The sequence below is a fragment of the Pygoscelis adeliae genome, unplaced genomic scaffold (assembly GCF_000699105.1).
Source record: "Pygoscelis adeliae isolate BGI_AS28 unplaced genomic scaffold, ASM69910v1 Scaffold33, whole genome shotgun sequence".
NCBI classification, from domain to species: Eukaryota; Metazoa; Chordata; class Aves; order Sphenisciformes; family Spheniscidae; genus Pygoscelis; species Pygoscelis adeliae.
The window spans coordinates 2592864-2608211 of record NW_008824413.1 but is presented as its reverse complement, the minus strand read 5'-3'; the positions used below and the strand labels follow the sequence as shown (position 1 = coordinate 2608211).

The window sequence follows — 15348 nt, the reverse complement described above, 5'->3', positions numbered from 1 at the left end:
TGTGACAGGAGGAGTCAGGACTCAGCTGTCCCCGTGGACATCCATGCTGCCCATGGCCGCATGATGTTGACTTGGCTTCAAGCACCCCTATATTCCCTCCCTCCTGCACACATCACTGAGGTCTGGCAGCATAAGGAGGCGGGTACATGTGGCTGATGGGTGTCAAGGACTGAAAACAAAACGGGAAGATCCCTTCACAAAAAAACACAAGTGGAATACACACGCAAGTCATTAATAGTTCAGGCTGAACACAGGTTTGCCTAAATCCTTGTCAACCTCTAGTTTTTGTGAAGTTTGCTTCCTTCTTCTAATTTCCAACAACCACCAAAAATCTTCTGAGGTTTGGTGCTGCAAACAATTACACATCAGTAACTTCAGCTGCACAGAGCGCAACTGCAGCTAGCAAGGCAATCTCAGTGGCTACAATAACCTGCAAGAGCAAAAGTGAGCATAGAATTGCTTCTTGATGTGGTTTTCTCCTTCTCCACTATAAACAAATACATCTCCGGCTCTCACTCACTACTGCCAACCCAGTACCTCCTAGCATTTTCAATGGGTGCTCCAAAAGTATCACATTAAAGACAAAATTAAAAAGTAAAATAAATGTTAGAATTGCCATTCTTTTCTTCCCCCCCCCCACACACACACTTCTTACATTCTTAGCATCTCCTTTAGTTATTTTTGCTCTATTTTCTTCCACAGCCATTTAAAAACCTTCATGAAAGCAGAGAACCTCATGCCACCAAAGTACAAGAACTGAGTCATTAGAAGGGGATTCAGGTTCACAAACCTAACAACAACTATGTGACCCCCACCCCCTGCAAACAGCAAAAACAACAAAACCACATCACACTGACAGAGCATTATAAACCTGTTGGGACTGTGGCAATTTGGCTATAAGGAGAAAGCCAGTACTAGAGAAGAGAGACAAAAGAAGGAACAGAACAATGCACAGATTGAATGTTGCAACTAAGACCAGGAGGGACAGTTTTCATATCGTAATTAAAAACAGAGGAAAAGGGAAAGACTTTTTTCTTTTGGGGCCAGAAGGGGTAAGAAAGGTTTAAGGAAGTTTAATTTTGATTTTAAGTGAGCAAAAACAAGCAAAAAAATACCATTCTTACTGGTTTCATTTAATAAAAGTTCAAGCTGTAAAATACTGAGAGTTTGGACACATGCTTGGAACACTGTTAAGAGCACCGCCGTTGTCTGCCAGGGCTGCAGGGTACAGCTGGATGTCACAACAAAGCCATTCTGTCTGCCTGCTGCAGCCAAGGACAATCAGTCCCACTCCTTCAGCCATAAGTTGTCTTCACCTTCGCCCTCTTCCCCCTCCGCAGTCATCTCTCCTTTTTTCCATTGCATTAGTTAAGGCAGGAGAGAGAGAAGGGGTGTCTGAAACATGCCAACACAGGGCAGACAAGCACCAGAACAGATGCAGGAGACAGAATGGCATGTGCAAGATTTTCTTTTCAGCAGCAGTGGACATGAGATCAGCTTAGTAAGATGTTGGTAGACACCTAAAGTTTGCATAGAAACTTCATGGAGTATAAAATTAAACAGCATTAAATATAAAACCCCATTGGCTCACAAAGTTCCTGAGCCACAAAATGCTGGAGGATGGCACACCACTTAGAAATCTCTCTGGACACTTGCCTTTTTCTTGTAACTCCTTTCCCAAACATCTGCTTTTAGCCTCTGTTCAAGACAGAGCAAGACCAGCCCTCAGCATTCTTACATTCCTAATTACACGGCCACACCAAACCCTGAAGCTGTGCACACAGCAAACTCGTGTAATGCAGCACAAAGTCAAACCAAGCTACACCCCCCATGCCTATGCATTCATCCACTCCTGCGCTTCCCCAAGCCACGAACCAGTATGCCAATACAGACAATCCATTCAGGAAACTGATTGTGTGTCATTTTCTTCTTTTTATTTTTTTTTTTTTTTTAACCTGGCTTAAGATGAACCTCAACTGGCTGCCCCATGTCGTAGTTTAAACTCAGTCGGCAACTAAGCACCACACAGCAGCTTGCTCACTCTTGCCCCGGGACCCCCGTGGGATGGGGGAGAGAATTGGAAGAGCAAAAGTAAGAAAACTTGTGGGTTGAGATAAGAACAGTTTAATACTTGAAATAAATAATAATAATAATAATTTTAAAAAATTGTAATGGAAAGTAAAACAACAAGAGAGGGAAAGAAAAAAAAATTTGATGCAACCACTCACCACCCACCGACTGATGCCCAGTCAGTCCCCAAGCAGCAATCGCTGCCCCCCCGGCCAACTCCTCCCAGTTTACATACTGAGCATGACATCATATGGTATGGAATATCCCTTTGGCCAGTTTGGGTCACCTGTCCTGGCTGTGCCCCCTCCCAGCTTCTTGTGCACCTCATTGCTGGCAGAGTATGGGAAGCTGAAAAGTCCTTGACTTAGTATGAACACTGCTTAGCAACAACTAAAACATCAGTGTGTTATCACATTATTCTCATGCTAAATCCAAACCACAGCACTATGCCAGATACTAGGAAGAAAATTAACTCTATCCCAGCTGAAACCAGGACACCTCAACAGGGAAATGCAGTGCTTTGCTGTGTAAAGACATCTGTGCAAATGAGAGCACATGGGAACTATTTCTTCCTGGAACAGTTTCTGGGAAGTAAAACCACAGTACGTTACTCAAGACTGAAATAGTTTAAAAAAAAAAATATTTATCAGTTCTTAAAAGAATCCTAAGATTAGCAAAAATACAAACCGAGTAATACCTGTAAGCATCTATAGACAGGAAAAATTATTTTCCGTTAGTGCAGCACAGTAATTGTCCAACAGCTATGCTTTTACATAGTGGTTTTCTTATGCATAGGGAACAGTATAAAAAAATTAAAACATAATCCTGATTACCTTGGGAAACTATAAAAAAAATTATTAATGAGATTCAATCCAACCACACAGCACCAATGTAAAACAAGAGATTTTTGACCTTTTAGGCCCCTATTAGTTTGTACAGAAATAATCCTTTAATTTTCTACAATGGTGCCTTCTGAAGAAGCACCTGACCCTCTAAAACACAGCTTTGTTTAGAGAACTGTAGCCATTAGGCTTACAAAATTAGATAGACTATACTAAAGCACCACTGTATAATGAGCATATAGAAGGGAGAATGTTTTTGGCATGTACATCTGCCTACCAGGAACAGGTTTCCCTGACATCTCCTGCTATCCTCCTGCTCTGTGCTCAAGTCCTAGACATGACGGTAGAGTTGTTCCTCAGTACTCAGGAGCCAACAACCATTTCAGTAATATGCAGGGCCTGTAATACTTAGGTTCATTTTCCTCCAGTTTTAAGGCCCCTTTTTATTTTTATAATTATTATAATGTGAAAGTGACTGGAGCGGTGCCTAAATGTCCAGAAAATGCAAAGAGCCCAAAGGAAAGGCCACAAAAAGCCATAGGTTCACACAGTCCAAGGGCAGGACTTTTGACAGTGGCCAGTAGCAAAGTTAGAAGAGGATGCTGCAGAAGACCGCCAAAATGAGGTATTAGTCTGCTTTCTTAGGAGGGAGGAACTCTTATCTAAACCCCTTGTAGGTAGAGAATGTCGTCACCAGCACAGAATCAAGTCAAGCTGACTTGACTTAATCATCCCTGTGAGCTGACAGGGAAAACAAAAAAAACACCCTGAAAACAAATGCACACGTACTCCTAGCCTAATGTGTATTCAACTATGGACAACTCATTCCTTCCCCACCTCTTACTAGCTATAACCTGGTTACTGCTTTCACTTAAAGATGGCAGCTCTTAGATTCTGAGAGACAGAGACTACATCACTCAAACTCTAGCTGTGGATTTGTAAGACTACACTGGAGAAAGCAAACAAATTCTACAATTTACTGGGAAAGAATCACAGAACAGCTCATCCTTCTACAGCACAATGAACTGTAATAGTTACCTAGCAAGCACACAGAAAGAAACAACTGTAATGACCTCCACAAGTTAAAAAAAAAAAAAAAAACAAACAAAAAAACTCCTTCATCAGCTTTCACTGCAATGCTTTTAAAATTTCTGTGAATGCCCAAGCAATTCTGTCTCAGTAGTCTGCACACTTGCACTGCATTGCTTTAGGTTCACCTCTCTAAGTCTGGACAGTGATTGAGTGAAATTTGAGCACAGATTTGTTAACTTTCAAAAACACAACGAATTTGTTTTGTTTTTTTTTTCTGCATCCAAGAAGAGGAAGTTTATTTTAAATGCTAATCAAAACTCACCCCCAAGACCCCAAATCTTTCACAGAAGTTCCAACCACAGAGAAAGTCGATTTCAAAGTTGTGATTAAGGATTACGATGGCATTCTCCTTCCCATACTTGTGGTAACTCTCTGGGTCAGTGTAGAGGGTACAGTTGGTGCCTGACCACCATTCCAGCAACATCACCATCTCTGGAATAAAGAACAAGAAATACATGAATGTACAAAGTATATGCAAAGCCACAAATTAGTAACATGTTGAAAAGCATCAGTCACCTCAAGAGAGTATGGCAAAGAAAGGGCTGTGATGAAGTTGAAATGCTGAACATAAACCACAGAGTCACACATCTTGGTACAGCAAGGTGGGGGGACAGAGGAGAGAAGGTAAATAAGGAGATTGCATGGAAAGAGGGAGCAGGAATTTTCCACAGTGACATTGAGAAAAAGGAGTTTCATTTATTTGAAATCTGCAAATTCAATGCTACAAATTATTTTATCAAAATACATGTAAATTAGCATTTATGGTTTACAATAGTACAACAAAATTACATGAAGAACAGAACAAGCTTGTAGGAGAAACAAACAGACCTATTCCTGCCACATACAGGTCCTCATGCTCCTCTGAAACCTGCACAATCATAGACCAGAAAGCAGTTTGGACAAGACACCTGGAACCACATCTGTTATATGTACACCTTATGCATCGTCCTGCTACATATGCCCTGCTACAGCTGATGCAGTCTACATTTGACAGGGGTATATCAATCATCCAGAGCAAAGCCAATAGCTCAGACTGGATGAACAACATCCATCCCCAGACCAAAGACAAGGTGGGTGGCTGCCAAAGTGGACAGAGCCAAGAATACTTATTAATAGCATAACTATGTGCACATCCCTTAGTTGATGAACTGATGAAGCAAACGGGACAAAGGCAGCGGGGGAAACAGGGAAATCACTGTTAAATACCTCAAAATCACTCTGGATTGGCACCCAGATTTGTTCCCAAAACCTAACTGTAAGAAATGATACAAGGACTGGTAGGACAGTGAGGGCTCTTTAAAACACAGCTCTTCTTACAAGCTGGAGAGTGGTTTCTCAGCAGCCTCCTAGTGACTACCACACAGCTTTCACCTTCCTATTTGCTTATCCCATTATCAAGCACAGGCAAGAAGAAGTAGGCTTTGTATTTGTTTTGCTTGTAACTACAAGCCTGACCACAAGACTTGTGAATTAAACCTTTATTTAGCAAAGTGTCTCTGGTCTGGGGCATGGGAAGTTGAGGTGATTCAGTAAAGCCGACAAGCTTGGAGAGCTCTATCTCCATGGAGATGGAAAAGGAAAACCTAAAAGCAGTGGTTCTCCTCAAGCAACCCATGTCCTGAGTTGAGGGGACCATGGGACTAATTAGAGCTGTCTGTCAAGATGGAAAAGAAGAGGAGTTAAGGGACACATTTGCTTCCTGTCAAAGCTATCACAAAACTTCTGCACCAAAGCAAAGGTCTAATGTGAGGGGTTGTTCTTTGCTAAGTGAAACGTATCCCCTTCTCAGGGCATATCAGTGCCATATGAATGTCTGCTGGAAGGATGAGACACCTGAGATGCTCTCCTGGCTTCAGGCAAACCTGAAAGCACCACAAATCCTCGTTCACCTCAGGGAAGATCAAAACCAGGCCAGTCTTTGAAACACTTCTGAAATCCTTTCAATTTAGGTCCCCTACTGGCCTCAACTAGTGACTGAAAACAGAAAACAGCTAGGGACAAGTTGTCTACATTTTCAGTCATCATTAGCAAAATTAATTGCCCGACGCTTTTGGATGACATTGTGCTGTACACTGGAGAACAGGCATTAGTGACATGAATGAATTTTAACTAACAGTGTTACAGCCAGGCTAATAGACAATCTCTATTCATAACATTACCTTAATACGATAAAACCACGTTTATGGTACAGATAAATGACTGACTTGTCAGACCCCCTGCTTATTTCTAATCAGAGCTGGGTAGTAACTACTACCGTGCAGGAGTACATATTATTCAATGCATGCTTCTATGCATCAAAACAATAGTCAGAGATGTGGAGGGAGACCTAAACTGCCATATGTTAACTGAACAATGATTTCACTGCTTGGAAACCAATTTCCCAACGAAAGCCAAAGATGTTCACATCTCAGCGAGAGCGCTGTGGAGATATAGAAGTGTATACACAGCTGCGCTTCCAGACTTCCCCTGCTAAGAGCTGCTTTGTGACACACATTCACAATTTTACATCTTTCTAAGAGTGTAGCTTTCTATTAGATTTGTATTGGAAATAAAAGCCCTCCGCTCCCCAAAGCACAGCAAAATTGAGTAATAATTAGGAAAAAAAACCCACACTGTAATTTGCAAACCTTTACAGAATCTACAGTCACATCCTGGGGCGGAACATGATCACAGAAAAGAAAGGATGTTAGTGACAGCATTAGTTTGTCTTTTGCTTAACTACGAATCCAACTAAGAGAAGAAATGACTGCCAGATGGGATTTTCTCTTTTTTAACCTCTACTGCCATTAAACTTATTGCCTAAAACAAACAAGTAGAGATGATAACTGTGAGGCCGTCTTGAAGAAAAAGCCAACTTTACTTGAGAATAAAACAATTTCAAAGCCATCCCACTTCAAGTGTGTGTTTTCTATTTTGTCTTTTCCCAAGGCATTTGAACAAAACAAGTAATACATCACAAACCTCACTATTCAGGTGTGCCACATGCATACAGCTCTTTCTTCAGTTACATATTTTCAGTCTCAAATACATTCCAAAAAAGCATGGACAAAAAAATTTCTATATGTGGTTTGATTCTTCAGGCTTCACATAAGCAAGATTTTTGTTTGAATAAATACTGCAGAAATAGGTCCCTATTCCTCACCTCGCCTGCCCATTTGTCACTGATGTGGTCGAGCAGTTGCCGCAGAAACACAAAGCAGGCACTGAATGCCTCCATACTGAATACAACAAATACCATCTGCCAGCCTTTAAGTTCTTAACACGTTTCTTCCCCTCATCTTCCCTACTCTTTCTTTCCCCTTCTTCCCAGCCTCCTTTCTCTTTGTGGTTCTCAAGCAATGATAAGTACTGTCAGTTTGCGCTACTCTTGCATCATGCCACCAGCTTACTTCCACAACCTGCCACAGAAATTTATTACCCAGAAACTTGCTGTGGTGGCTCAGCAGCACAAGGTCACTTATATACACTCTCCTTCCCTCCTTCACAGTGTAGACCATCAGTGCAAGCTTCCTCCTCTTTGTACACCAGTCAGACTGTGTAACTAAAAATCAACTTATATAGGGGGAAAAAAGATTCTCTTGCTCCCAACCAGGGCTGGTCCAAGATTTCTAAGCCCTCTCCCCGGCCCCTTTTCATGAGGTTTTGGAGTTTGAACATCACAACTGAGCTGGTAAATACACATTCACCCACATCATGGGGGTTCCTACTTTGCAAAGCAAGTCCTCCAGTGACACTTCTGCACAATTAATGCAAAGGAAGGGGAAAAAACAAAAGAACTTGAAATCTCTCATCCCTGCTTTGAAGGCAAAGTCCTTGCAGTACGTTACAACTAGCTTCGGGAGAGGCTGATGATAATGAGAAAACATGCCTTCAAATGCCTAATACAGATACTCTGTCTGCTTAAGAATTTTGAGGTTTTCTACCCTTCTGGAATAACAAAAACCCTCACCCTGCTACACAGAATGGCCCCTACCTCCTGCGAGAGTAGACTGCTTCCTAGCCCTTCACTGCACAAATGTGAACTGCCTCAATGCCTGCACTTACAGAACAAATAACTAAAAACAAAACATCTCCAAGTCCGACCTGAACTATAACTAGTTATATGAAAAACATTTAAGGGAAGAAGGGAAACATGCAGACAGTTTACTGAGACTTGTTATTTTCCACCTCAAAGTTCTGCAAGAATGAGTCATTAAAACAGTGAACACTGTCCTTCTATAGAAGTTGTTAGTAACTCTTTTAGCTAACTATTCTTGATAAGCCATGGAAACATTTGCTTACAAGATTAACCATAAAATGCCTATTTGAAAATGCAACTAAAAGCATAGTTATGTATTGACTCAATAAGTACAACAATTTGAAGATCTCAAGTAACTACATAACCTGTTTTAAAGAGCAACAGAACTGTTTCCCTCTGACATTCTTCACTTTCTTTAATCTATGTATCAAGGCAACACCAAGAAAGAGAACTTAGAAAATTCTTATAGGAATATAGGGTAAAAGCATAGTAAGCTCTCAATACAAATAAAAAGTGAGACAAGTGGGCAAGCTGTGACCACCATTTCAAAGACCAGACAGGGTGAATGGCTGCGTGATGAATGAGTACGTTGCATAGAAGACCAGGGAAAGCATTTAAAAAAAAAAAAAAAATAAAAGTAAGGCTAAAGACAGACTGACAGACAGCGTAGTCCAGTCCATGTCTGCCTGTGGAAGGATGACTTACAATAATAACTTACTACCTTTCCAGATTTTCAGACTACATCTACTAGGTGTACCTCCTAAACATTTTCCAGAGAAAGAATTAAGTCTACAGGTAACTAAGAAAAACAAGTCTATTATCTTCTCTGGACTACTCAAAAGCCCTCTGTGTACCACAGACAGGGTTAAACCCCTGAATGATACTTACTATATTAAATGCAAAGCTGCCTACGAGGTTTTCAGAACACTTCCAAGTATTGATGACTCCACAGCCTCCTTACACAGGCTATTCTAGTGCTTCACTATGCCATCTAACTTGACCAGTCATTTATTTCCGGTCTCTACTCCCTTCTTCTCTGCAGGAGCTACAAGTAATTATGAAGAAAACTTAAAGGCAGGAGTTCTGCTGTAAGCTTGCGCTGATTAGGTACATGAAACAACTGGAGCTCAAAGCTGGAACATTATTACACATCTACAAGAAAAATTTTTAAAATAACTCATTACTATAAAACAGCATATACGTATTTCCTGTGAGGGGAACAAAAAGCTAGTTCTTGGGAAAACCACCTGCAGCTGGAAAGTCAAGGAGGATCCCTCATCATTCACGGATCCCAGCCAGACAAGGTATCAGCTCTCCACCTTCAAGCAGGTTCCCTCCCATTCTTTACTCTGCATGAGCAACACATGCAGGTGTGCGTGTGAGCACCAGTGAGATGTAATGGAGTAATCTGGTCCACTCCAAGACAGAGGTCTTGGTCTTCAACCTGTAGGAAAATGCCTAAGTCGACTGGTTTAAACAGAAGAGAAAACCAAAATCCAGCCCCCTCTTGCCTCAGCACCACCACCCATCACCTACCCCCCCATTTACCCTAGCTGGTGATATAATCACTACTGTCTTTGGACTTCTTTTCCCCTCCTTTAAAGCTGTCTTGCAGCAAAAGGTAGGGGGCTGATGGGGGGGAAACCACGCACACAAATTTAAAAATAAAAGCAAACAAACAAAACCTTTCTCTATTGCCTCCAGGTCTGCTTTTGGAGATTTTTGCCCCAGTCCCCACAGGAGATACTGTACGCAACTCCCCTTGAATAACACTTCAATGAATTACATGGCTGTGCTTTTAGGGACAGAAATCACCAACAGAAAGGAACGCAGGAATGGTGACTTTTAATTCCCCACCCATCACAAGAAGTTACTGGATGTGCTTGCAAGGAAAAAGATAAACACAGCCCAGCCCTTTCATATATTCAGGCTCTGAGACCCATTTATGTCAGCATTTGCTTGCAGGAAATTCTTCTAATGCACTTCTCTTCACCAGTCTTATATTCCAACAAAGACAATGTGCTGCTTTTGCCACAGATGACTGAGGTCAGTATAGCATTTGCTGATCAAAGGAGTTAGTACCAACAAACAGTGAAAGACAACATGCTGCTTGGCAAGTTCCCATGATACCAACATTCGCTTTGTATGGGCATGAAACCAGGCAGTTGCATCTCTTCCAGATGTGGTTTCTTGTTGCCCAAAACACCATTGGCTTTTTCCTACTGTGCACAGGAGCACTACCACAGAGGAACTGCTCAGCAAAGAAAAATGGTTACAGTGCATCCACTGCAAGTCATTGTGCAGAAGGAACACCAGTCTTGTTTCAACAGCTTCTTTTAAGCAACTTCCTATATACACACACTCTGAAAATTCTTTTTTTTCTTCATGCATCCTTGGCCTGCTTGTAGGTTTTATTATTTTTAAGCCAGCATATCTTTAATTTAAGAAATACTGTCCCTACTTAGCTGCTCTGAGTAAACCTTTTCACTGTTAAGAATGGTACATTATGACCATTAGGTTTGTTATAAAGACCTCAACGTTCATGGGAATTAGTTATCAGCAGGAGGGAGATGACAGCCTGAAACAAAGTCCAAAAGCTACCAACAACAGCTAGCAAGCAATCCTCAAGAAGTTTTTGGGAAGAAGTTACTGATGCCCTTACAGAAGAATGTTAATTGGGAAGAGGAAACAAAATAACATGTGTCCTGAGCACACATGCATGTTTTCCATGCTGGTGGATTCATATGAGCGACTTCTGCTTCCTCTCAAAGAAAGCCTAGTCTACAATATACTAAAACCAGTCAGAAGATAGCTAGGAAGGATGATTATGAAGTTATGATTTCTGTCACCTGTGTTACAGAATGCCTGTGTATCTCCAACTAACATCAGTGTTCCACAGACAATTCCCTGTCTTTCTCTGTCCTGTATCCCCACTCTCCCCAAATTCACAGGTACCAACCCTTCTTCCTTTCACAGGCTAATGAATGAATAGATAAATTAACCTTCGGATCAACTGTTCTCAATCTGAATTTAACCTGAAGATTGCAATTTCCCTTAAGCTTGAAGAAGGGTTTCTGCATGCAAATCCTTTCCAGTTTTCCAGGTATGTCAACTAGTCTAGTAAGAAACAATATTTTTGACTGCAAATCATTTATATCATACATTTTTCTTAATTCTATCCCAACTGCCTTCAGCCAATCAGACAACATCATCCCAAACAGTAAAGACCAGATACACTACGGCCTCCTGTTACCCATGCTGACAGGCATTGTCAGCTTTCCTGAATGAGAAATGTACACAAAGAGTATCAGGAAAAGTTTTGCTCTGTCCTTACTAGAAGGAAGCATCTTATCTCAGTGAGCAGTAGGTGAGGTCAGGTTTCCATGAATACTAGATTATGCTTTTTATTAAATTATTCAGTATTTGATGTACACAAACCAGGAAGTCCAGTATGTTCATCTGTAGGAGCACTGACAGGCATAAGAGATGAGTGCTGGGAGAGGAAACAAGAAAAGAGTAGGTGAGAAACAACTTAAAAGAAGGTGTGAAGTGTTCTGCACTGATCAGAAATACAGCATTTGATAGCCCTTATCAGTTAAGTTTAGCTTGGATTTGCACAGCAACCACTTTCTAAAGAGACAACCAAACAACTTTCATACTCTGGCACACAGACCCACCCTGGGACAAAGCAAAACACCACCTGATCCATCACACATCCCTCTCCTGGCATGCCTTGATCAAGTATGACCCTGCATCATGCCTTACCCAGGGGAGTGGGCAAAGACTAACTTCTGTGTCCCACTGATGAAGTTGTTGCAGCAATGATAGCTTGCATGAACAGTACATATGAGGTTACTCCAGTTCTCATTTTGATGGTTAGGGTGGCATATTACTGTCTAAATCCCAAAACAGAAGCTTAAATGAGAGCAAGGTGACCTATATTAAGATGGCACTTGCTTATGCTTAAATTGATAGACTCAAAAAAAAATCAAATCCAATAATTATGCAGTGGTTACAAATCTGCTCCCAAACTTTTATAAAACACCAAATGCATAGACAAGTACTTGCCACCAGGTATTTAAATCTCTATAGTTCAAGCTCTTTCCTGATACCAGAAGGGCTAGGAGCAACTTGCTCTGAATAAAAGTTGAGAATCTGGCATAACTTAATAAACTTTCAGAAGAAACATCAGCTATTTTAAGGACTTACAGCATGTACAGAGGAAAGAAAAGCAAATAATTGAAGATGCAAACACAAGTAAAAAAAACTCACTCGGTAACAAGAAGAAAAAATTGCAAATATTGCTAAACACAGGAGCCACTAGATGGGCACAGTCAGTTAAAGAATTTTACCAGTTTTGACCAGGATTTCAGAGATCAGTAAGAAACACCTGATACATTTGTAAACTTTTGCATGGTAGAGGCCAAAAAAGAACCCACCTGCTAGTACAGAAAAAGCTAGGAGAGACAGATTGGAAGTGTAAGTTAGGACAGCAACTTAAGTTTTAAACAAAGTAGATGTTTGCTTCTTACTTCTCAATAACTGAGGCCATGATATTTCTTTTTGTGAAAAGACAGTATAAATAAGTCAGGTTGGTTTGGATTTAAGTGAATGGGAGAGGAGGGGAATGCATGGATAATCCATTCCACTGGATAGGCCCAGAAGTCTGTTGATGAACTCCATATTTCATTTGATTATGGAAGGATTTTTTTTTTCATATTATTTGAGAAAAACATGTTATGGGTTAACCCCGGTCAGCAGCTAAGCCAAGGAGCTAGGAGGAGCTGTGCTGCTCTACCAACTATTTCTGAAGCAGCTCAATCCCCCTCATACATTGCTAATATCTTTTTCATTCGGGATCCTGTGGGCCTTGGATCCTCTATACCCCCTGAGGATTGCGATGTTATGATGTGCATCTTGATACATTATTCCCCCAAACTGGATCTCTCATGAAGGTCCTTTGACCCTGCTTTGTTTTATGGCAAAATGAGCTTTCAGAAGAATCCAGATTATTCTCTCCCCTTTCTCAAACACTTTCTCAGCTGTGTCGCCCCAAACTGGGTGTGACAAAGCACTGTTATGGGTTAACCCTGATCAGCAGCTAAGTGCCACACAGCCACTTGCTCACTCCCCCCCCATCCCCAGTGGGACAGTGGAGAGACTATGAAGAGCAGAAGCGAGAAAACTCATGGGTTGATATAAAGACAGTTCAATAAGCAAAGGAAAGAGGAAGCAGAAAGGGGAAAAACACTCAAAACGAGTGACGCAAAAGCAATCACCTCCCACAAACAGACCAATGCCCAGCCTGTCTTGAAGCAATGACTGCCTTCCAAAATACAGCCCTCCCCTCAGTTTTTATCACTGAGCATGACGTTATATGGCATGGAATATCTGCTTGGTCAGTTTGCGTCAGCTGTTCTGGTTGCATCCCCTCCCAGCTTCTTGCACACCCCCAACCTACTTGCTGGGGGGACAGAGAGAGTGGGAAAAAGAAAAAGCCTTGACACTGTGCAAGCACTGTTCAGCAATACCCAAAACTCTGGTGTGTTATCAACACTCTTTTAGTTACAAATCCAAAACACAGCACCATACAGGCTATTAAGAAAAAAAAAATCCATACCAGCTAGACCCAGTACAACTATAAAGAATTCACTCTTTATGATTACATTCTGTCTTTGAATGGTGAGCAGACTAATGACTACAGCTAATGACTAAGACAGTCATTCAGTCACTCCTAGCCAGGGTGAGAGAAATTTCTTTAGATAAGCAAGAGTGTCCTAACAACAAAACAAACACTATTGCCCTAGTATCACCAATGAGAAAGCAACAAGGAAGACTGTTGACAAGGAAGCAGTATGAAAGAAAAGGTAATGCAGAACTCAGTCTAACGAATTTCAACGCAGGGAGACCCAGATGACCTCCCAGAATACTGAATCAGAGGTGAAATGAAGTCTCATCAAAAAAAGAGTTTCAGATTGAGCATGGCACCATGTTTTTAAAAGTAGAGAAGAGTAGAAACATACTACTAATACTTAGACTGGCGAGTACATAAATCATCAGGGTAACTACAAACACAGTAATCAGGCCTCAGTACTACATGGGAACAAAAACAAAACAAAAACAAAAAAAGAGTTATTCAGAAAGGATGTCTGCAAGAGTTGGAATTTAGGAAAACAAACCCTCTATAATTTTTCAGAGGCAGGTCTATATGTCGTTATCTGATAACTCTGATTTTATAGACAAAAGAGAGACTTCAAATCTAACGCACCCAGGCTATACTAAGCCATTCATATGGTCCAATAAAAGAAACTGCTATTAAACCAAAGAGGAACTGGAGATTAGGGAACAGCTGTAAAGGAGAACTAAACTAAAAAGTGCAAGTATCTGTTTTTGTTGTCTTTTGGTCAATCTGGATAAAGAAAGATCTCCTTGAACTGTTTCTGAGGACTAAAACATTCAACGCAAATTAATAAATTTTGTGGATGATACAAAGTCAGAACACTTTAAGAATCAGATGACCTTGAGAGGTAACAGAAATTGAATTGATTTTGATAGGACAGATCATTGCGTGATGCCTTGCAGAACTAATAAAATAGAGCCTCATAATTTGGAAACGACAGGAGAGAGAGATCTGGGAACATCACCTTGCCACTGCAAGTTTCTGCTCTGTTCGTACTATGCAGCTCTAAGAAGGAAAAAGATGGCATTAGGATGTTTGTTCCTGGAGAGAAAGGAGTGCGCATTGCACTACTGAGATAATCTCTGGGCCAGCACACCAGTACCAGACATCCACGCTCAGGAAGGAAAAGCTGCAATAAAGTAGATGTCGACCACGGCTATCAAGATGACCGGAAAATAGAAAAGCTTGGCTCACTCACGCTATCAAACAAATACTGAAAGAGGATTGGGTTGCTCCCCACAAATACGGCTTAAGGATGCAGGAGGTTAACAGTGCAGAAAAAGAACAATCTAAGCTAAATACCACTAGCACAAGAACAACTATGTCTAAAGTGACTGAAAAATGCAGATATCTGATATTCTGAAGCTTCTTCTAATTGCTTTGGCAGATTAAAAATACCTAACAGCTCTACAGAATCATAGAATGATAGAACCATTCGGGTTGGAAAAGACCTCTAAGATCATCGAGTCCAACCGTCAACCCAACACCACCATGCTCACTAAACCATGTCCCTAAGTGCCTCATCTACACGTCTTTTAAATACTTCCAGGGATGGTGACTCAACCACTTATAAATTGAACAAGATTCATCTTAAAAAGAGTACATTATACTGCTGCTAGAAACAGCATGAATTTATTTTAATCACA

The 15348-nt window shown here is 41.0% G+C and overlaps 1 protein-coding gene across 1 annotated transcript in view; it reads right to left on the bottom strand.

The window, feature by feature from the left end:
* AGPAT4 (1-acylglycerol-3-phosphate O-acyltransferase 4) overlaps nucleotides 1-15348 on the bottom strand; it is a 72122-nt gene that overhangs the window by 33359 nt on the left and 23415 nt on the right. Inside the window, exon 2 of the mRNA XM_009320755.1 lies at nucleotides 4267-4436. Coding sequence (XP_009319030.1) covers nucleotides 4267-4436 — 170 coding nt within the window. The remainder of the gene's footprint in view (nucleotides 1-4266; nucleotides 4437-15348) is intronic.